The sequence below is a fragment of the Diabrotica virgifera genome, chromosome 6 (assembly GCF_917563875.1).
Source record: "Diabrotica virgifera virgifera chromosome 6, PGI_DIABVI_V3a".
Lineage (NCBI taxonomy): Eukaryota > Metazoa > Arthropoda > Insecta > Coleoptera > Chrysomelidae > Diabrotica > Diabrotica virgifera.
In genome coordinates, this window is record NC_065448.1 from 253251884 (window position 1) to 253276088 (window position 24205).

The 24205-nt window shown below is 33.2% G+C and overlaps 1 protein-coding gene across 2 annotated transcripts in view; it reads right to left on the reverse strand.

Annotated features, from left to right (window-relative positions):
- Nucleotides 1-24205, reverse strand: part of LOC114333661 (teneurin-a) — a 499544-nt gene that overhangs the window by 260815 nt on the left and 214524 nt on the right. For both annotated transcript variants that reach the window (XM_050653925.1, XM_050653924.1), the window contains exon 8: nucleotides 2682-2858. In XM_050653925.1, coding sequence (XP_050509882.1) covers nucleotides 2682-2858 — 177 coding nt within the window. The remainder of the gene's footprint in view (nucleotides 1-2681; nucleotides 2859-24205) is intronic.

The window sequence follows — 24205 nt, forward strand, 5'->3', positions numbered from 1 at the left end:
TTCTAAATTTGCGTACATTCGTGATCAGTGACTCGTTCAACCCCTTTTAACTACAGCCCTTTCAATAATAAGGACTTTAAACCGATGAAACTTACAGATCATATAAACAATACACGAGTTAAGAAACTTGTGAAGTCGTAACGATTAAGTTCATTTAATATACTAATTAGGGGGTGATTTTCTCGATTTTTTTTACCAAAACCAAAAGGGACTAACTTTATTTTAAGCGTAACTTGTTTAATTTTGATGTTAGAAATTTTTTTTATAAAACAAAAATGAAGCTTTTTTTAAATACTTTAAATAAATTCTAATGAATTTTCCCCGAAATGTGCTTAATTTTTGGTTATTTCCCGTTAAAATATTCCATTTGGAATTTGACGAATATGAACCTATATCTCATTAGCTATAACTCTGCTTCTACTAGTTCTAGAGACGTGATATATACAGCATTTTTTAAAATTTTTTACAGGCTATATTTTTACTAAGTATGTTTTTTCGATAAAATACTTACTATTTGAGTTATTTACGAAAAACCGTCTAAAAGCGTGGTTATTTTGTTGAAAAAATGAACATATTCACTGCCAAATAACGTAAAAGGTATTGATTTAGTGAAAAAACTCTATAGAAGAAAAGTTACTTAAAATTAGCCAGTTTATCCATTTCCTGACTTTCTTTGGACGAATATTTTTTCACCTTTAAGAGTGGGTGAAAACCACCCCCAGGGCAAAAGCACATATCGGCAAAATGTCACTTTTTTTCTTTGACTTGTTAGCTATGTGTATGCCAAATTTCATGTCAATCCAAGCGGTTCTTTAAAATTTAGAGGTTTTGCAATATTTTACCGTTAAAGAACGGACTAATATCAGGACACAGTTTTCGCCATAGGTAGAAAGAAAAAAGCAGGAAACAGATCGAAGATATCCATGGTATGACCACCAGACACAGCCAAGTAGATCAAGATCTTAGAAAAGCTTTATGAAAAAATCAAGATCCATCCCCGAAGCGCCAGAGATTCGCAGAATAGATCTATGGCAAGCGTCAGCTACCAAAACACATTTTGTTCCCACAGAGTAAATCACTAAACAAACTAAGAGCCGGCGTTTCACGTTATGCTTGTAACCCCAAAACATGAGGATACCAAGAGGATAATAATGACTCGGCTGAGAATAGTCACGATCTATCATGCACAGCGATAAGAGAGCTGCATAAATACTTTATTTTAGCAACCATTGAAAGTACAGAATTTAAAGTTGTTGGTGTTCCAGACACGGAAAGTAAATAAGTACAAATCATCCACAATGAGACGGAGCATCGTTTTATTATGTGTTTTGGAATTATAAAACACAATTTTTCTCGGACGATAGATTTGACAACGTGGACCCATACTCTGCTTTCCATAAAAACGGAAATATTTTTTTTAAATAGAAAAAAATATATAGAAGAAACTAAAATTATTGTATACAGTCAGAACCATTTGAAACAACTCAAGGAGTTAGACAAGGGGGAAGTCTCAGCCCAGTGCTATTCATAAATGTAATAGATGAGATAGTGAAAGAATGTAAGAACAATTTCAAGAAATACTGCATCGGTTGGAACAGAATGCAAATGATAAACGCTGAGATGTGTATATTTGCAGACGACATAGTATTAATTGCAGAAACAGCAGAAAAACTGAAATACAACAATGAAAATAGAAGCAAGCAAATACAACCTAAACGTAAACAAAGAGAATACTCAGATAATGAAAATATCAAGGTAACACGGGACGGAAGATCAAATAGAAGTAATGATAGACCAACAAAAAATAATACAGACAAATTCTTACAAATACAACATCTAGGAACAGTAATCAGCAACAAAGGAGACATCGAGGACGATCTTAACAAGAGACACAGGAAAACTATTCCAAGCACTAAATAGAGGATTCCTTAATAACAAAGAAATATCAACAAAGACCAAGATGACAATATACAAAACAATATATAGACCTACGGTGGCATATGGAGCAGACAATTGGATATTAGACAAAAGACATCAGAGCAGAATTCAGGCAGCAGAGATGAAATACCTCAGAAGAACAATCGGAGTAAAAAGAACTGATAGAATCAGAAATAAAGAAATCAAAAATAAAGAGAAAGACTCAAAATCAAACCGATACTCGACTCAATCAAGGAGAAAAAATTGGCATGTTTCGGACATCTAACCCGGATGGACAATAATAGACAAGTAAAAAGAGTGTGGGACGCCAAACCAATAAGGAAGAACAGAAGAGGAAGACCCATTAAAGAATGGAACAGTGACATTTTGCAGATACTGCAGAGTAAGGGTAAGATTTGTCAGGAAGCAACACAGATGGCATCCAATAGGAAGGAATGGAGAAAATTTGTTAAGAGCTAGGACAACTCAGAAGATTGCAAAATATTGTAATTTAATGAATTGTAATATAAACGGCCCAACACCGAAAGGTACAAATGGGTCTACTGATGAAGTAAGTAAGTAAGTAAAATTGTTATTTCTGAGACAACACTTTCTAGAAATTATTTATAAAAATAAATGCCTCATAAAATAAGAACATTTCATAGGCATCTTCAATAAAATTCGTTCTCTATAAAGTCATAATAAATGTACATGAAATATTTAAGATGTTTTAGACCGGACTACGGACTACATAGAGTACATACCTTTCCATCCGGGTTTGCAGTGACAGGAGCCTCTCGCGCACTGTCCGTGACCCGAACAGTCCGCGATGCGACAGTCGGTCTCGGGGATATCGCATTCCGGACCTTTCCAGCCCTGTTCGCAATGGCAGAGCCCTCCGCCATACTGCCCGTGCCCCGAGCACAGAACTGGACAAACACCTGGAAAACGAAAAGAAACGGTGGTTTAGTTCAGAGCATATTTTGCTTTTTGGGTAAAGTGCGTTATTGCATTTCAATTTTATATAAAACTGTTGGAAACCAAAAAAATGTATACTATTAAAGGGATATAATAAATAGGTTATGGTTAATACACTGGGGTGCAAAATTAACCGGACAGCTTAAAAATGGGTAATTTTTGATGTCTTGAATTTCCTAAACCTGTTGTTCGATTTAAGTGGTATAAATAATTTAAAATATTATAGCCTTATTCTTTAGCAATATTGCTGTAATAGTATTGTTGCTAAACAGTTAAATTTTCATTGTATACCGGGTGTATCAATCAAACTGTGTTTTTTCTCAAAGTTCGCATCAGCCCTGTGGAATATTCTAGCGTATATAAAATATTAAAATTAAAACTCAACTATAGCCTCATGTTTTCTCAACATTTTGTTTTTTGATTCATTCGCTTATGTTGGATAATAAAAAAGTTAGGTACTTTAACAACTAGCCATGTTTTTCATCAATACAGCGTGTTTTTAAATAATAATTGGTAAACTTTAAGGGGTAATTCTGCATAAAAAAATAATGACAGTTTACTTTATCAACCATATATCTGCAAATGCTTCGTTTCCGAGATAGAGGGTGTCGAAAGTTTTCTTACAAACTGACGATTTATTTATTGCTTTAAAACCGGTTGAGGTATGCAAATGAAATTTGGTGGGTTTTAAGAAGTATTTATTGCACATTTTTTGACACACAATTAAGAATTTAATATTCACCATTGGCGCGCATACGGGTAATATGAGGGGTTATATTACCCGTATGCGCGCCAATGGTGAATATTAAATTCTTACTTGTATGCAAAAAATGCACAATAACTACGTCTTAGCACCCACCAAATTTCATTTGCATATCTCAACTGGTTTTTAAGCAATAAATAAATCGTCAGTTTGTAAGAAAAATTTCAACACCCTCTATCTCAGAAATAAAGCATTTGCGGACATAGGTTTATAAAGCAAACTGTCATTATTTTTTCATATAGAATTACTCCATAAAGTTTGTCGCACTTATTTAGAAACACCCTGTATTGATAAAGAACATGGCTAGTTGTTAAATTTCCTAACTTTTTTATGGTCCTACTTAAGCGAATGAATCAAAAAACAGAATGTTGAGAAATCATAAGGCTATAGTTGGATTTTAATTTGAGTATTTTATAAATGCTAGAATATTCCACAGGGTGATGCGAAGTTTAAGAAAAAACACAGTTTCATTGGTACACCCGGTATGCAATGAAAATTTACCAGTTTAGCCACAATATTATTACAGCGATATTGATAACGAACAAGGCTATAACATAAATATTAAAAAATCACTTAAATTGGACAACAGGTTTAGGAAATTCGAGTCATCAAAAATGACCAATTTTTAAGGTGCCCGGTTAATTTTGCACCCCAGTGTATTTTGCTTTATACCCTATGATCACGACTAATTTGGTGTGTAAACTATAGTACGATAAAAGTAGTATATGTTTCGTCCCTCCATGCATATTTTTCTTATTGTTTTTTTTTTATTAAATATTTTATTAATTATTACTTTAATATTTAATTGAAATATTTAATATTACTTTAATTAACATATTATGTGCGTATGTCTTTACGTTATCAAGTAATACACTTCTCTAGTATCGCCCTAACATACTTTAGGCGAGCGGCAGCAACCCCCAAAATTACGTTATACCGACCACGAAAATCAACTTTAAGGTAAATGACCAATTTTAGTCATTCTTTATGTTTTCGTAGTCGCTGAATCCGACAAATAAATTTTGATGATTTTTCCATTTTACTCGTTGTATTTTTGGCCGCGGTAAATATTTCCTTTTGAATATTTTACTGTGTCATATTTGAAGTATTAAGATAACAACGAAATTTGTACGAAATGCTTAAAAAAATTAAAAGAGGAGTTGTTAATTTTTAAACAATTTGTCGTCAGATTTCGTTAGTTTCATGTTTACTTATAATAACTGACTGACAAACTTTTTAGTTTATAATTTTAACGAACACAGCAATAAAATATATTTCATGAAGAAGTTTTCTGGAAAATTTTAAGCCAAAATATGTAATAGAAAGTTATGTGACTTTATAGACGAGCGGTACATCCCAAAAAACGCTTATTTCTCCAGATACTGACCACGGTGTGGTGAATGGCTAATTTTGGTCATATTTTATGTTTTTGATGGTGATGAAAACGAAAATTAGGTTTATTTTGATAGGGTAACCCGCGTTATTTTACGTGGGGTAACCCTGTCAAAATCGAAATTTTACCTTAAAAAAAATTTAATCACGTTTTTTTTTGCGTTTAAATCGCTAGAATTCTGTTCAATTTTAATACTTTTTTCTAAAATTTTTATGGTGCATATCAGAAGATCAAGAAGGGAGAATTGTAAGAAACCAAATAAATTATGTATTGATTAGACAAAGATACAAGAACGCAATTATATCTTCAAAAACCTATCCAGGTGCCGACATAGGATCAGATCACAACCCAGTAGTGACCAAAATTAGGCTCAAAATGAAAATAATAAAACGCAGAACAACAGATGTAAAAATCGATACAAGTAAACTAAGAAACCCACTCATAAAACAACGCCTGACAGATGAAATTAATAACCGTTTAATGAATGTTAAAGAACAAATCCAGCAAAATACTGAAACAGAGACAAAATGGTTATTAATAAAGACAGAAATAGATAAATGTCAAAAAGAAATTCTTACACCAACCAGATACAAAAGGAAACAATGGATGACGGAGGAAATCTTAGATTTAATGGAAGAAAGACGTCAGCATAAAAACAAAGATAATCAGATATACAAAAATGTGGATAAACAAATAAAATCCAAAATTAAGCAGGCTAAAGAACAATGGTTAAAAGAACAATGCACAGAAATAGAAGAACACCAGAAAATATGAAATTGTAGATTATTTAATTTCCAAGAACATGGTTTGAAAAAAAATTTTCTGCGGCACAAATTTAGTGAATTGTAAATGAGTACCTATACCGAAAAAGATTGACTTCTTAAATATACAACTAACACTTTCGATAGCGAATAAATCAAAAACTATTAATTTTATCAAAAAAATGAATAGAACATTTTTTGCTTAGAATGAATGTTTTTATCAACTTTTGCAGTCAAAATATAATAACAAATTTCCACCCCCGAGATGGGGTGGCAACCACCCCCATGGTAAAAGCATCATATAGATTTTGATCGTTGGACTATCCACTACTTATTCTCAAATTTTCAAGCAAATCGATCTATTCTGTAAAAATTGAGAGGTGAAAAGCTTCGGTTCCTGGACTATGTTTGGTGTGTTGTTTTACCAAATCAAATAATTGGACCATATTTTCTAGAAAATGTGTTAAATCAGGAAGTACATTTTAATTTGCTGAACAACTTTTAATATTGGCATTAGATGACCTTTCGTTGAGGTAAAGGCGTCAAATGTGTTTTCGGCATGATGAATGCATGATGTGTTTTTCGCTTTTCGTCACTTTCACCATTACTGATGAGAGGACGGCTGGGTGAATTTCTGAACGCTGAATGGGACGTTATGAACCGATATTTTTTCAGTCCCGAACACCCGACTTAACAATTTTAAATTTTTTTCATGGGGCTACCTAAAATAGAAAGTGTACGAAACAAATTTAAACCGTAGTATTGAGAATCTGAAACAAGAAATAATTAATGCCGTAATCGAAATCAATCAAGATATGCTACTCAACGCTTATAGAGAAATAACTGTGTATATTTATACATTTTAAAAATATGAAAAAGCTCCTCATAAGCAAAGATTTATCTCTTCCCCTAAAACTACGTCTGCTTAAAAAATACATTTTTCCGATCTTGCTATATCATGTAGAGGCCTGGACGCTGACAGAGACGCTCGCGAAGAAACTAGAAGCATTCGAAATGTGGCTGTACCGACGCATTCTTCGTATATACTAGGCCGAACATGTTACCAACATAGAGATAATCCACAAAATCGGAAAAGAAAAAGAATGAAACAAAATCACAATTAAACAAAAAAAAATCTTGAATATATTGCCAATATAGAATTGCCATGTTAATAGCCAACTTAACAACAGACATGGCACTTGATGAAGAAGAAGTTATACGTATACCTCCGGTTGCATTGATGGTCTTATTGAGCAACCTTTCAAAAATATTCAGATCAGTTGCTAGCTAGAGTCCGAATTGTGAGGTTATTACCTCAGGACTAGTACCTCACGTTGTGGGGAGCCCTGTGATGCTTGATGTAAAATCAAATAAAAATCACACATTATTTTATATCAAAATGTAGCTTTATCACAACGTTATATCATTTAAAGTGTTTTCACCCATATATTTTGTTTTGTTTTCAACCAAAATATCAATAAATGCCATAAGACAGACCAAATATATTATACAAATACGCAGTATACACCAAATACAGGTCGTAAATTGTACCACATATTCTGCGACCAAAAATAGTTCGATTAAACCTAATTTACCATGTGTACGTAAAAAAAGTTACAGCTCTTTGAAGTTACAAAATGAAAATCGATTTTTTCCAATATATCGAAAACTATTCGAGATTTTTTATTGGAAATGGACATGTGGTATTCTTATGGCAGGAAAATCTAAAAAAAATTATAGTGAAATTTGTCCACCCCATAAAAATTTTATAAGGGTTTGTTCCCTCAAACCCCCCCCTAAACTTTTGCGTACGATCCAATTAAATTAATATTGTGATACCATTAGTTAAAAAAAATGTTTTTAAAACTTTTTGCCTCTTAGTATTTTTTCTTAAAACCAGTTGAATATTTGTCAAATACACCACATTTTTGTATATGGTTACGTACGACTATAATAGAGACCTGGTAATAACATGAAAATTTACTTTTTTAGGTATGTTTTGAACCAACTTAAAACAGAAGCCATATCTCGATAAAAGATGCCTTATCGAAAAAATAGTAAGAGGTAAAAAAATTTTTAAAACACTGTGTTTAACTAATGGTACCACAATAATAGTTTAATTAGAGTGTATACAAATATTTGAGGAGTTTAAATGAACAAAACTTCTATAAAATTTTTATGTAAACATATTAAAAAAGAAGCCGCATCTCGATAAAAACTAGATTATAGAAAAAATACTAAGAGGCAAAAAAGTTTTAAAAATATTGTGTTTAACTAATGGTATCACAATAATAATTTAATTGGAACGTACGCAAAAGTTTGAGGGGGGGGTTTAAGGGAACAAAACCCCCATAAATTTTTTATGGAGTACACACATTTCACTATTAAAGATTTTCCTGTAATAAGAATACCACTTGTACATTTTTAATAAAAAATCTCCCAAGAGTTTTGGAGATATATGGAAAAAAAATCGATTTTCATTTTGTAACTTCAAAGGGCTGTAACTTTTTTATGTGCACATTTATACTAAGGTAAGTTAGGTTAAATCTATCTACTTTAAGTCCCAGAATATGTGATTTAATTTATGACCTGCATTTTTGTTACACCCTGTATATTTCTTATGAGTCATGAGAGTCGTATAAATAATGATTTAAAGATCTACAGTTCCAAACCATCAGGACAACCTATAATTAGATTAATTAAACTTAATTAACCATAATATAGTTTATGACATACTAGTTCATGATTATGCTTTTATTGTTAGTCTTAGAGTTAGGTTAGTGTTAGCGTAAAGTGCCTATTATGGTCCGTACGGATATAAAGACAGAAAAGTACTTTTTGATAACTAATATTATAATAATCTTTAGTAATATAATTCCATAATATGACAGTAATCTATTATGCACTAAAATGTAATTAATATTTTACCTATTGAAAATTAAACTTTCTGGAACAAGCAATTGGACTTTGTGAGTTCTAAGTTTACACCCAACATGACCGAAAGTAGAACCGGAAGCCGATATTTGAACTTTTCCGATATGAAATAAAAATAAAAATGTATAACATTTTATTTTTTACTTAAAAAAAAACAATCTTATTTTTCACTTAGAACAGGGAGTGCAGTCCAGCACTATGAATCGACGATTTTCGACTCTTATTGGAGTCACTATCGGAGGGGCGTAGGCCTGCTGCTCTCGGCTCGAAGTGACCAAACCATGAAAGTTTATCCCCACATTGCAACTGACGTGTATGGATCACGTAACTAGCGTCATCTGGCAATTGAAAGTTATAGTTTTCAATCCTAATAGCAACATTAATAACATTGAAAAATATTAAATATTACTAAAATATTTTCAAATTAAAAACTTATTGGTCCATTTCCTTGGTACCACCTCCAAGCCTTCTAAAATTTGCAAGGCAGATGGTTGCTGCAGTAAAGAAGTATTTTACATTGTTTTGCCTTCTAGTCCAGAAAGCCAGTGCGCATCCGCTAGGAAAAATATTCTAATTCGGATTTTTTGCACAATCTTACTCAAAAAGGACTCCTTTTAACAAATTTTCATGTTGCCAGGACCAAAAGGTGGTCACAAAAATTTTTTAAACGTTTTTTTTTTGTTTTTATCCTAAAATTATTTTTTTTACATGGAAAAAAGTTTTTCTAGGTTTTTTGGATCATTCCAAACAAAAAAGGTCTTTAGTGACTTTTCTCTAAAAATGATAGTTTTTGACATATAAGCGATTAAAAATTGAAAAATTGCGAAATCGGCCATTTTTAACCCTCAAAAACTATGTGAAAAACTGAAAATTTGAATGTTGCTAAGGTAGGTAGATATTCTTTAAACATCGATTGATGAAATCACGAAGAGTTTTTTGCAATATAATATTCAAAACTCCTTTGTTTTTTAATTGCTAATCAAGCGTGCGCGACACTATTTTCCACCGACAGTATGGTGCAAATGAAAGGAATAAATTCGTTATTTCGTAAACTGGCGACTTTAAGGAAAAATCCCGAAACAGGTCGATTTTTATTTTTAAGTTATGATATTGTGGCATATATGGTATACTAGTGACGTCATCCATCTGGACGTGATGACGTAATCGATGATTTTTTAAAATGAGAATAGGGGTCATGTGCCAGTCATTTGAAAGGTTCTTCAATTCTCTATTCAGTAATATAAACATTTACATATTATTTATACAGGGTGTCCAAACAATTTTTATTGAATTAAATTATTTGACAAAAAAGAAGTAGAAGGACACCCTGTATAAATAATTATGTAAATGTTTACATTACTGAATAGAGAATTGAAAAACCTTTCAAATGAGCTACCACACGACCCCTATTCTCATTTAAAAAACCATCGATTACGTCATCACGCCCAGACGGATGACGTCACTAGTATACCATATATGCCACAATATCATAACTTACAAATAAAAATCGACCTGTTTCGGGATTTTTCCTTAAAGTCGCCAGTTTACGAAATAACGAATTTATTCCTTTCATTTGCACCATACTGTCGGTGGAAAATAGTGTCGCGCACGCTTGATTAGCAATTAAAAAACAAAGGAGTTTTGAATATTGTATTGCAAAAAACTCTTCGGGATTTCATCAATCGATGTTTAAAGAATATCTACCTACCTTGGCAACATTCAAATTTTCAGTTTTTCACATAGATTTTGAGGGTTAAAAATGGCCGATTTCGCAATTTTTCAATTTTTAATCGCTTATATGTCAAAAACTATCATTTTTAGAGAAAAGTTACTAAAGACCTTTTCTGTTTGGAATGATCCAAAAAACATAAAAAAACTTTTTTCCATGCAAAAATAATAATTTTAGGAAAAAAACAAAAAAAAAACGTTTAAAAAATTTTTGACCACCTTTTGGTCCTGGCAACATGCAAATTTGTTAAAAGGAGTCCTTTTTGAGTAAGATTGTGCAAAAAATCCGAATTAGAATATTTTTCCTAGCGGATGCGCAGTGGCTTTCTGGACTATTCGCATTGCAACTGAATAAAAATGGTATACATTTTTATTTTATTTTATATTAGTATTACTCCTATAGAGTAACTAGGTCCATTTTCCGTTGAAACTTTACCAAGCTGCAGACGGGGATTGTGAATTGCAACTTTCTAGAATTCCCTCCCTTTGTCTTCACTGCAGCATCCATCTGGCTTGCAAATTTTAGAAGCCTTGGAGGTGTTACCAGGGAAATGGACCAATAAGTTTTCAATTTAAAAATCTTTTAGTAATATTTTTAATATTTTTCAATATTATTAATGTTGCTATTAGGATTGAAAACTTTACCTGTCAATTGCCAGATGACGCTAGTCACCTAATCCATACACGCCAGTTGCAATGTGGGGATAAACTTTCATGGTTTGGTCACTTCGAGTAGAGAGCAGCAGGCTTAGGCCTCTCCGATGATGACTCCAATAAGAGTCGAAAATCGTCGATTCAGAGTGCTGGACTGCGCTCCCTGTTCCAAGTGAAAAATAAGGTTGTTTTGCTTTCGCATTGCAACTGAATAAAAATGGTATACATTTTTATTTTATTTTATTTTATATTAGTATTACTCCTATAGATTAACTAGGTCCATTTTCCGGTGGAACTTTACCAAGGTGCAGAAGGGGGTTGTGAATTGCAACTTTTTAGAATTCCCTCCCTTTGTCTTCCCTGCAGCATCCATATTAGGTCTGGATCCCGCGTATGAAAAAAAAGTTGATTAATAGCAAGCTGAAAATTTGTTAATAGCTTAAGGGTGTCTAGTCGGATAAACTTTGATATATGGGAATGCTGGAACAGGGGCAGTTTTAATTGTGGAACAGGTTAAAAATTTGGAACGGCCACACCACGAAAACGGCACATCTATTTTGTCCGACAGAACAGACCTAAACTCTCCGAACAGAGATTAAACTCTCATGCAAAAATCAAACTTCTATTTATCACCTGTCATAATTCCTGTCATTTGACATATTCTACATGTTCCACTAATTTAAACGCCCATTTGGTGATAAATAGCAGTCTGATTTTTGCATGAGAGTTTAATCTCTGTTCGAAGAGTTTAAATCTGTTCTGTCGGACAAAATACATGTGCCGTTTTCGTGGTGTGACCGTTCCAAATTTTTAACCTGTTCCACAATTAAAACTGCCCCTGTTCCAGTGTTCCCATATATCAAAGTTTGTCCGACTAGACACCCTTAAGCTATTAACAAATTTTCAGCTTGCTATTAATCAACTTTTTTTCATACGCGGGATCCAGGCCTATATGGCTTGCAAATTTTAGAAGCCTTGGAGGTGTTATAAGGGAAATGGACCAATAAGTTTTCAATTTAAAAATCTTTTAGTAATATTTTTAATATTTTTCAATATTATTAATGTTGCTATTAGGATTAAAAACTTTACCTTTCTTCCGATATTATTTCACTAACTTTGAGTTATTTTTACCAAACTTCCCGTCATAACTTTTTAACCGGAAAAGACATCAAACCGGACCTTTTGATTGTTTGGGTTGTAAGATTTCATTTTTTACCTCATTTGTTAGTCTGTCTGCGCTAATATGTGCAAAGTGTTTAATATTCCATTCACTGTGAAGGAATTTTTGTGTCCATATTTCTTTTATGAGCTACTTTAGTGACGAGGCAACACTATACACTTTATGTTTCGCTGATGACCAAGTTCTGATTGGTCAGGATTATGACTACTTTAGTTACATGATGCGGAAGCTAATAGAAGAATATAACAAAAATACGATCTCAAAGTCAACATTAACAAAACAGAAGCATGTGTATTGGAGCAATAAAGCAGTCTATTACATTTGACGAAGGGGTAGAAATTAATCACTGTGATGAATACATTTACCTGGGCATGAAGATAACTCAAGATGGAACACTCGATGCTGCTATAAAAGATAGAAACATACAGGATAGAAAAATCATATCCATGGTGAACGGCATTCTATGGGATAGAAAAATATCTAGAGCGAACAAACAGCTCATATACAATAGCAAAGTTAAAAGTGTAATCACATATGGCAGTGAAGTTTGGCCAATGAAAGAAGGAAGAAAGAAAATGTTGCTAGAAACGGAAATTGACTTCTAGAGAAGAGCAGCAGGCAAATCAAGAAGAGATCGGATACCAAGTGAGAGAATACGAGAAATAATGGGAGTCAAGCATACAATATTAATGACATAAAAACAAAACAACTAACATGATACGGTCATATACAGAGAATGACAGATGACAGAATCCCTAAGCAGATTTTGACATGGACACTACAAGGGAGAAAGAAAATTGGAAGGGCGAGAAGAAGCTGGAGGGAGGAAATTGAAAAAAATAACTAGAGGAAAGAGAAATCCCTCCAGCTCTATGGCTAAATAGAGAAAAATGGCGGTTAGGAGCCGGAAGAGGTATGAGAACGCTGTAAATTGACAGTAGTAGTACTATTGTGGCCAACTTCTTTATTATCTGCCTTACAATATGTTCTATTTTATGAAATCTTCATCCTACGGTACCTATCCATTCAGGATGTTGGCGAATAATATGGTTGTCCTTGGTTTATTGTCATCTATTCGGAATAGTCGAGTTGTAGACCGGTTCTAAGTATTTTTTCAGATTTTAGAGTCAAGAAATTCTGCTTTCTTGATTTTTTTCTTACATCTGCCCCTGAAAAACGAGATCTAACAGGAATTCTAAATTAAAATAAATTGAAATTAAATATACTAGCGATACATATAACATATAGCGATATATTGATACCTCTTCTTGTATGAACTTTTTCGTAAACGATCATAACCTTTAATTCAATGTTCAGTGTTATGATTTCAGTAGTTCCAATCCTACGTATGTTTACACTTATTACAATCCTTTACCTATTCCATATCCACACAATCTCAAATTAAATCTATCTAGCCTCAAAATAGTGAACGCAAAGAATCCCTAATATAGCACCGAGCAGAAGATTTTGTTGCCACGTGGGATTAAACAAGGAAAGCTAAGAAGGGTAAGTTTCATACTGCTTTAAATTACAAACCGTATTCATTGAGCTCATATGAGCTGTCCTTAATAAAGTCACCAAATAGGGCGTGTTTGCCCTTCTACATATTATATCAACCCCAAGCATAGGGAGAGGGGTAGTTAAATACACACACCTGCAAAATACAATAAGATCCTCTAAGAATAGGAATCCTAGTTTATAGATAACGGTACAGAGCCGTACCTAAGTAGCGAATCAAAAGAAATAAGACCAAAAATTAATGTAGCAAAAACTAAATATCTTACCAACGAATCTCTAGATAAAACTGAAAATATAACTCTGGGCAAATATAGAAAATAATAATATCAAAAAGCTTGAGTCGTATATATACTCAGGAGGACAAAAATCGAACTGTCAAAGCTTAATCTAAAGGCTGACTTAAATAGAAGAGGTTCTTTAGCATGGACAGCATTTGGTCGATTACAAATAGTACTTAAATCAAACTTACCAAATACTTTGAAGGAAAAAACCTACGATTAGTACGTAATGGCGATTTTGATATATGGAACTGAAACATGGGCTTTTGAAAACAACATAACCCACAAACTTCAAGTGACTCGGAAAGCTATGGAGCGGAGAATTCTCAACATTAAGCTCAGTGATCACAAATCCAATGAAGACATAAGACGATCAAACGTAACATATGTGATTAAGAAGATTGCCATGTTAAAATGGAACTGGACAGGATACATAGGCATAGGAAGAATGGAAGACTACCGTTGGACAAGGTGTCCTCATTTGAGTACATTGTGAACCAACGGAGTAAAAATATTAGATATTTTTTTTTAAATACTAACAAAAAACAAAGACTAAATTATTTTATTCAATAAGTAATGTATGGTTATCCTACAAAACAATTTTTTCTTTACTTATACAGTGAAGAACGTTACACTTCTCGCACGCCATTCGTGAGTTGCCCTTACAACCAAGCAATTTACATCTGGATATTAGGTTTATCATCGTGTATGGGCCAATGATGAAATGCATCTAGTCATACTTCTTGGACACGGCGAGTTTTTATATTTACTTGAAAAATATTTTTTCCGTTGACTCACAATGTCCTCAAACGGCTACACGCTCTTCAGAAAATCTGTGGTAGCTAGTTTTAGGCAAAATCGCTGTTAACAATCGTTTTTAACAAATTCCACTATTTATCAACACCATCAGACACCTTTAATACAAAATATTCACATTTATCACAAAAGAAACTCAACTGAATTGGTGCTGTATCAGTCACAAGTAAGCTTAGACACCTATATTTCAACAAATTAATAATCTTGTTCAAAAGCTGTTAGATGTCAGCACAAGTACTCGTTGGAGGAATCGTCCACAATTGGGGACAATGTGTTACAAGGGTCGAAACACATGGAGCTACATACAAAAAAATTATAGAATAGGTTGTCTTCAATTGAGGATACGGTAAATGAAAGGCTTAAGATAAATTGAACAATAAGGCATATTATATATACTTCAATTCCGATGTAGAGTTTAGGATATTGAGATAAGTTAATCTAAGTGTATATTGCCATGTTTTTGGAGGGTAATTTTTTATTAAATTTATAATATAGCTAAAATATCATTATAAATCTAGAATTTTTTACTCTAATTGTTTAATTTTAGAGCTAAATATTATAATAATGTGTTGTCTTAATGACCTCAGCTGCTAGTACTGAGATTACTAGATAATCTAGATCGGGCCTGTTATGAAATTGACAAGATAATTATAGTTATCCCTACAAAAGGGTTCATTATTAGAGAGATTTGAATATGGGAGAGCTTGTCGCTGACAGAGAGAAGTTTCTGCAAATTATAGGGCGGTATTTTTCATCACTTGGCACTGGCATTTGAGCCCGTGTGGCATTTGAAGAATGACGCAGTCTCAAAGATTAGAGAGGGTAAGTGCCTACTGAATCCGATTCGAAATCATGAAATCGCACTCTCTCTTTGTAATTCGGAATCTCTAGCGTTGTTGAAAGGGCCGAGCGGAAGGTAGTCTTTAATTAATGGTAAAGGCCCTCTATACAGCATCATGTTTCATGATAATACGAGTAGATAAATAAAGAAACAGGGTTTAAACGTTAACCATTAATTACTAAATGAGTTGTTGTTTTAATCAAAAGATATTGAAAATAATGATACTTATACTACTATGATACTTTAATTCATTGATATACAAATTTAAACAAAAATTAAATTTTTTTAAAGCAATATTTTTGATAAAATTTATAACACATTTATATTAATTTGCAGCTTAACAGGCGTTAAAGGTCCATGGATTGGAATTTCTCCACCGTTTTCCTCCATTTACTCTTGTCCATGGCCGCAGTTCTCCAATTTGTTATCCCGGTTGTTTCCAGGTCTTCGTTACACGCTTATGGCCACTTTTTTTCTTGGCTGTCCTCTTCTCCTCTTTTCTTCCCCTCTGTAAAGGTTTATCAACATCCAAAATTGAGATCAAGATATATTCATTTAATTCTTAAATGTACTAGAAACAAAACCAAAACATACACATTTGTTTACATTTTAGTAGGTGACCTAGATTTGTTAGAAGCACCAGTCGACAATAATGCATAGTCAACTAATTCATATTTTCGTATGTCATGGTCAAGCTGAATCGGCAGTATAAACAAACTACATGTTACAAGTTTGTTTATATACTTATACATGAAGGCACCGTGATTCATTCTAATTCATTCGTTAATTAAATATCATTCTTAATCCAGATGCACTCGTAGATGGTTCTACTTTAAGCACACCAACTTGTTACTGATAATAATTAGTAGTGTTCAATAAATAAAGTATGGACAAATAGTGTAATCCTAACAACCAACCCTCTTCTCAGAGTAACTACCCCATTACGACAACGTATTCTTTTATACCTCTCATCAGCGAGTCCTTTGTCCACCTTCCGTCCACCATTCTCACAAGATGACCTAACCAACTAAGTCTACAACTCTCTGATCTCTGCATTTGTTCGTTTCCTCCAAATGTGTTCATCGTCGTTTACTCTCATGAATATTTCCCTTAGAACACTTCGCTCACAAATATTTAGCATATTTTCTTGATATTTGTTCATTAACCCATGTTTGGCTTCCGTAAAGGACTGTGGGCTGGATCACTGTTCAGTATAATATCAATTTTGCCTCTCTGGAAATATTTTTTGCTCTTAGTAGTTTGTGTAGTGCTCGGACAATCTTCCTTCCTCTCGAAATTCTCTTTTCTCGGCTTTCTTCCCCCTTACTTATTTGAGTTACTCCTAGATACTCAAACTCCGTCACCTTTTTGAAGCAATACTCTTTACTCTCCTTGTATAAAATACCCAAACAGAGAGCAAAGAAAGCAAGAGATTTTAATCAGATTAGATGTATCCGAGACGAAAATATTAAAATACTAATTCACGAAAAGGATGTCAAAAAGAGATGGAGAAAGTATTTTGACGGTTTATTAAATGAAGAATTTGACAGACAGCCTGTGGAGTTAACGGAGACAGTAACAGCAATGGTTACCAGAATAACAAACGAGGAAGTGGCTCAAGCGCTTCAAAAAATAAAGAAAGGAAAAGCAGTCGGACCAGATGATATTCCTGGGGAAGTATGGAGAGCATTATGAGAGACAGGAATAAGGTCTATTTAATAGAATTATGGAAGTTGGACAAATGCCAGACGAATGGAGAAGCAGTATATTAGTACCTGTCTACAAAAACAAGGGAGACATACAACAATGTACAAACTACAGGGCTATAAAACTACTTAGTCACACCATGAAAATATGGGAGAAAGTAATTGATAGACAGATAAGTGAAGAAACCGAAATATCCGATAATCAATTTGGCTTTGTGCAGGGCAGATCAACAACAAATGCAATTTTTATTGTAAGGCAACTAATGGAAAAATACAGGAATAAAGAGACCAACGCTTATATGGTATTCATTGATCTTGAGAAAGCATATGATAGAGTTCCTCGAGAGATTCTGTGGTGGGCACTCAATAAGAAAGGAGTCCCTGGCGAATATGTAAAGATTGTGAGAGATATGTATGAGGGATTAACGACTAGTGTTAGGACAGATGTGGGAGAGACTGATAAATTTCAGGTGAAAGTAGAATTGCACCAAGGCACAGTATAAAGAAGGACAGTAGAACCACTTTCCGAAAAATTGGAAGTAAAATTTATAGTCACGCATGGCGACTGCGCAATGTTCTTAGTCGCTTTTGCCCCACTCTTGCAATTCTGGTCTCATAGAAACGTACGGACTTTAACAGGGAAAACCCGCATCCACCACTGGTGAGTTACCAATTGCGTACTGCCTGTATTACTTCTTGAGATCAAAGCGCCGACAGAGGAGTGATTTTACTGTGGAACCTCTATATACTGCGACCAAGGCTCGGTGCTTGTGGTGTGTTGTGTGACAGAAAAATTCCAATGAAGCTGAAGGGAAAATTCTATAAAACAGCCATAAGACCGGCTATGATGTACGGAACTGAATGTTGGGCAGTGAAAAAGAAAGAGGAACAACGAATGCATGTGGCAGAAATGAGAATGCTTAGATGGATGAGTGGAGTGACAAAGAAGGATTAAATTAGAAATGAGTATATTAGGGGAAGTCTAGGTGTGGCACCAATTGATGCCAAAATGAGAGAGCATAGGTTAAGATGGTTTGGTCATGTTCAACGTCGAGACGTTAATCACCCAATACGAAGAATAGCTGAAGTGCAGATTCCTGGAAGGAGTAGGAGAGGAAGACCAAAGAAGACCTGGGGGAGACGATAAGGCAAGACATAATGGTAAAGGGGGTTAACATTGATATGATCCAAGATATAATTGTGTGGAGAAATGCAATTAGGGAAGCCGATCCCGCATAGGGATAAGGCAAAGAGAATCATGATGACTTTACTCTCCTTGTCTGTGGTAGTCCTTAGTGGTGTTTCTTCATATGCGGTCTGTCCCATTTTCATATAGTTTGTTTTTTGCTCGTTAATCCTCAGTCCATACTGCTTAGCCTTTACTTCAAAGAGTTTGAAAATCCTCAGTAGTTCCCTTTCAGTTCATTCCATTAACACAACATCGTCCGCAAATGCCAGGACCTGGCAGATGTCATAAATCATACCTTTCGTTCGTATTCCACTCTCTTTCTCAATATTGCCTCCAACAAGAAATTGAAGAGTACTGTGGACAGCGGATCTCCCTGATTTAATCACCTTTTAACTTCAAATTTTCCTATTAGGATTCCTTCTACCATTACTCTATTGTCGGTCTTCATTAAGTTCATTTTTACTAGTCTAATCGTCTTTTCCGTAATTCTAAGTACCCTTCAGGCCTGGTACAGATGCCATCTTTTCACAGAATCGTAAGCTTGTTTGAAATCTATAATCTATAAAGAAGAGGTCTATATTTAGCTGTTGCTCGTACGTACTGCTCTGAATAATTTTCAATACGAGTATTTTATCTATGGTGGATCTACCTTTTAAATCTTCCCTGGTATTTGTTGTCTGTTTTTTCCAAAATATTTGAAAAAATTTTAAAGAATAGATTAGTAAGTTTTTTTGATAGGTTTAGTATAATATCGGATTGCCAATACGGTTTTAGAGAAAGAAAATCGACACAAGATGCGATTTGTAAACTAACATCACAAATATCAGAAGCTTTTGAGTCTAATAAACGTTTTATGCATATTCGTCGATCTCTCTAAGGCGTTTGACACGATATCTCACGAGATCTTGTTTAAAAAACTTGAGAAGTATGATCTGAGAGGAAGGGTTTTGACATTACTAAAAAGTTACTTAACTGACAGAAAACAATTTGTAGAAATTGATGGTGTCAAAAGTGATCCTGAAGTAATTAATTATGGCGTACCGCAAGGGACCGTTTTAGGCCCTCTACTTTTTACACTCTATGTTAATGACATGCTCAAACTAAAAACTGTTGGAAACATAATTAGTTTTGCTGATGACACTGCCATTTTTTATAAGGCAGATAATTGGGAAGATCTTAAAATTATAGCAGAACAAGACTTTAAAATTATAAAAACATGGTTGCAAATAAACAAACTCACATTAAACTATGAAAAAACTAAATATATACCTTTTGCAATATATAAAAATTCTCTGCCAACTTTTAATTCATTAAAAATAAATAAAAAACAACAAATATCTAAAGCAGAGTACATAAAATATTTAGGAGTTTTAATTGACAGGCACCTTAAATGGGACTTAGAAGTAAAAAATATTATAAGAAAAATACGAGGACTGCTACCAAAATTCCGCTATTTAAAAGAGTTTTTGGATGTTGAACAGCTTAAAATGCTTTACCTGTCTCTAGTACAATCTCATCTTGTATATGGGATTTTAGGATGGGGTGGAGTAGCTGATTGCCATCTGGTGACCCTTAAAAAAATACTAATTAAAGAAATGGTTTCTTAAACTAATATATGGAAAACGAAAAACATATCCCTCAGACCAACTTTTTCATGAAACTCAGGTTCTTGATGTTCGGCAATTGTACTGCTTAGAGTTGCTTAAAAATATTTATAAAGATAAAATTCCTCTTAAAGTAAAAGTGTCAAATTATGAAACAAGAAGAAAATTGAATGTCGAATGTCTTCACACTTTAAAAACAATCACACAACGGTCAATTAAATATTTTGCTCCAAGAATATACAATCAATTGCCCATAAATTTGAAAAATATCAAAAAATTTTGTTTGTATAAAAAATTAGTTTCTGCTTGGGTAAAAGAAAACAGGGAGTTGTGTAACAATTTAATAAATTTAAATTATACTAGATAAAAAAAACATAGAAATTAGATTAGAAACTGTAAAAAAAAATAATGATTTGTAAAAAAAACAATAAACATAAACTTGTCAATATTAGACAGATTAAGTCAACAAGCATGTTTATGCTTTTAAGACTTTTTTTTTTACGTTTATTTTAGTGTAACTAAACCGAAATTGTAAATTATTGTACTAACTGTTAATTTAAATAAACGTATATTATTAATATTATTATTATTATTTACCAACCTGCTTGTTTAAGTGACTTTTCAGTCTTTTACGAAGACCATATCAAAATTTCAATTTTCCATTGCAACGGCAATTTTATTGTAAAAGAATATTTTAATTTAAAGAAAGCCCATCATCTCCTACCTCTCCTCTCGCAAATAAACTTTGTTTGCCAAGATCTTTTCTCAAAGTTTATTTTTCAATAAACACACTCCCTAATCTTTTTCATCCCCTTTGAACTGTCCATCCAATCTAATAAAAATCTATCTTTTCTCACACGTTCTTTTCATAGCCGTGATCCGGCGTTTATTGTTTTATCTGAGCCTCTTCTGATAGTGGAACTTCAAAAGATATTGGAATTAAAAAAGTTTTGCTGCTTGCACATCCCATATAGAGATTTTTCTTTTTGCGAAAAGGCTTTCCGCTATCGATACGGTCGGAGATTCTTTGAAGCCCGTCTTCAACAAGTCCATTGTTGTCTTTGGAGGATAAAATACTTCTAGTTTTAATTAGATTATAATGTATTGGTAAGGGAATTATCCACTAAAAATAATAAAAGGTTTAATTTTTTTCTTTAAAATTTAGTTGGCTGTATCTTACAATTTAAAAAGCCACAAAAGGAGAACAATTGTATGTAATACATATTACATATTCACTAATAGTCTGGGCTGATTATCGGAGAATAGGCGATTTTTGGGAAAAGTTATTTACCAGCAATTTTATTGCTGGAATCGAATTATAAGATCCTATATATTAATAATATAGGTATGCAAGGTCCTCAGATAGTGTGCTACTTTTTTTTATAAACAAAATGGCGCCCAAAAATCGTGTTTTTTTTTCAATTATTGCTCTATAATTCCGAAGATTTTAACTTTACAACAAAAACACCCAAATAAAAATTCACCGTCATTAAATTTTGCATAGAGACGTGTTTTTCCCGATCTGCTCCGATGAAAATTGTCCTCGGAAAATGCGGGTTTTCCCAACAAAATTTTTAATTTTCAAATAAAGCTTTAGATAAGTAGTTATCTAACAATAATTAAATAATTTGGTGACTTAAAAGCCTTTTTGGTTTAGATTATAGTTACAGAAGCTGGTGAAAATCAAACGAATATTTTAGCAACAATTCAATTGTTAATTAATAAATTACGGTCGCAATAATAACCAAAATAATTATGGTACACTGATCAAACTTTGAAATCTTATAAAGATGAGATGCCTATTTAACATTTTGTCGACAAAATATAAATTTTTTATTTTTTTGCATAATCTTTAAATGTTTAAAAAAATAGTTATAAACAAATTAACGTTTCTCAGAAAGTTTTTATTATATTATAATTTTAAAAAATAGGTAAAATGTGCATTCCAAATATCTTGAAAATGAATGCTTTACAACTTTTTTGCAAGCATTTGCAAAAAAGTTATGAAACAGCAAAGTAAACATATGATTACTACCGTCTTTATAATTTTTTTTAATTCTTTCAAAGCGTAGAAGTGGGTTTAAAGTACAAGCTAATTATTTACAAAAAATATCGATTATAAGTTTAATGGTTATATTTTAATTAAAGATTATAAATATATTTTTTTGTAATTTACACGCGCAAAAGTAGACTAATACAGTACTGTAGCTAAAATTTTCACTCGGAGCGACGACCGGCCGCGCGACGTACACTTTTAAGGTACTAGTACACTTTAGAAGACCAAAAATAAGCATTTTTTCAAGATTTTTTTTCTCAGAACCTTTATTAAAAATGAATATAAAACTTTTTACATATTAATATCTAACTCTTAGAGAATACAAAAAATACATCTTTTTTCATTTATGCATGTACACTAATATTGTAGAGGGCCAAAGTCGACGCCTCGAAAAAAGTAGTTCCGATGGTGGACAGTTAATTTCAGGATTGGAATATCAGAAACAAAAAAATTGCACGGCATTTCAAAAAGGAAGATTTTTACGTGACAATTTACCACCATTAGTGAAAAATTCTACAAAAAAAAAAGATTTTACGGAAATTTGAAAAATTTTTGTGAAAAAATCGCCCGTTTTTCTTCAGTTTTTCATGCTTAAAAAATATTTATTTTTTATTTTTTGGTTAAAATGTAGTAAATTGTCACGTATGAAACCTTCTCCTTTCAAATGCAGTAACTTTCAAACTTTTTGTTTCAGATAACCCAATCCTGAGATTAACTGTCCGCCATCATTTTTCGAGGCCTCGACTTTTGCGCCCTCTACAATATTAGTGTACGTGCATAAATGAAAAAACATATCTAACAATAAAACACTGAAAACGTTTGTTTTCTATACTTCCACAAAATTTATTATATCTAAGTGACTACAGCTGTTTCGGCGGAGTGCCTTTCTCAAGTAATATAGTTTACAATGTGTTTGCCTTTTTAATCTTCAACTGAAGAGGTTGAGGAGTGGGGAGCTGTTTGTCTCGAGTTGGTCATTCAGAATTATATCTGTATTTTTCAGTTTATTAATTTCCATAGATTCTAAAAAAGATAGCTTAAGGCCTTTATTTTGAATATGTAGAATTTGAAACTCTTCATTGAAAGAATGATTATGATCTAGAAGGTGAAGTGCGTATGTAGAAGTGTCTGTTTTTCTATTGTTGAATGCCCTTTTGTGTTCTGCTATCCGTTTGTCAAAAGTTCTGCCAGTTTGACCGATGTACGTTTTCGGACAGTCACCACAAGTTAGTTTGTACACACCACTCTGTAGTTGCTTTCTCTTTCGGCTTTTATTGTTCTTAATATTGTAACGTTTGAAAAAACTCCAACATTAATTTAATATCCCAATTCCCAAAAAGAATGTCCATTTTTTTAAATTTATTTTGTGAAGTTCAATATCATTATAAGATCCCAAGCCGTCCCTGTACACAGCCATGAAGTATTGCATAACATTTCAATTTGTTACAATTTGTAAGAAGTGAGATGCGTAGATGAACTTTCTAGAAGAAATCTTGAACTGAAAGTTGAGTTCTTGTCAACTAAGCATCCCTAAGGATCAAAATCGCTCGGTACTTCCGTCGTTCTTTTCCCCTGTAGTAGCTTCAGAGCGAAGCGCAAATTAGTCCAGCTTTATGTCCCGAGGTGATAGCGTCTTCTCCTCGGCTGGTACTCGCTTGAATTAGGGCGTAGTCCCTTTACTCCCCGCCGGTAAAATGTAGAATGGTCGCTGTGAAGATCTGAATGTGTGGTGAGTGCTCTGAGAGGATTTTTTTCCACATAGTATTGGATTTAATGGAAAATCGAAGCCTCTTGAGAGTCAAATACGCAGTTCTACAAACCGGCATTGTTGCCCATTTTTTCCTGTGTTATGTATGATGGTCAAGCCCTGATTTCATCGAAGAAATGTC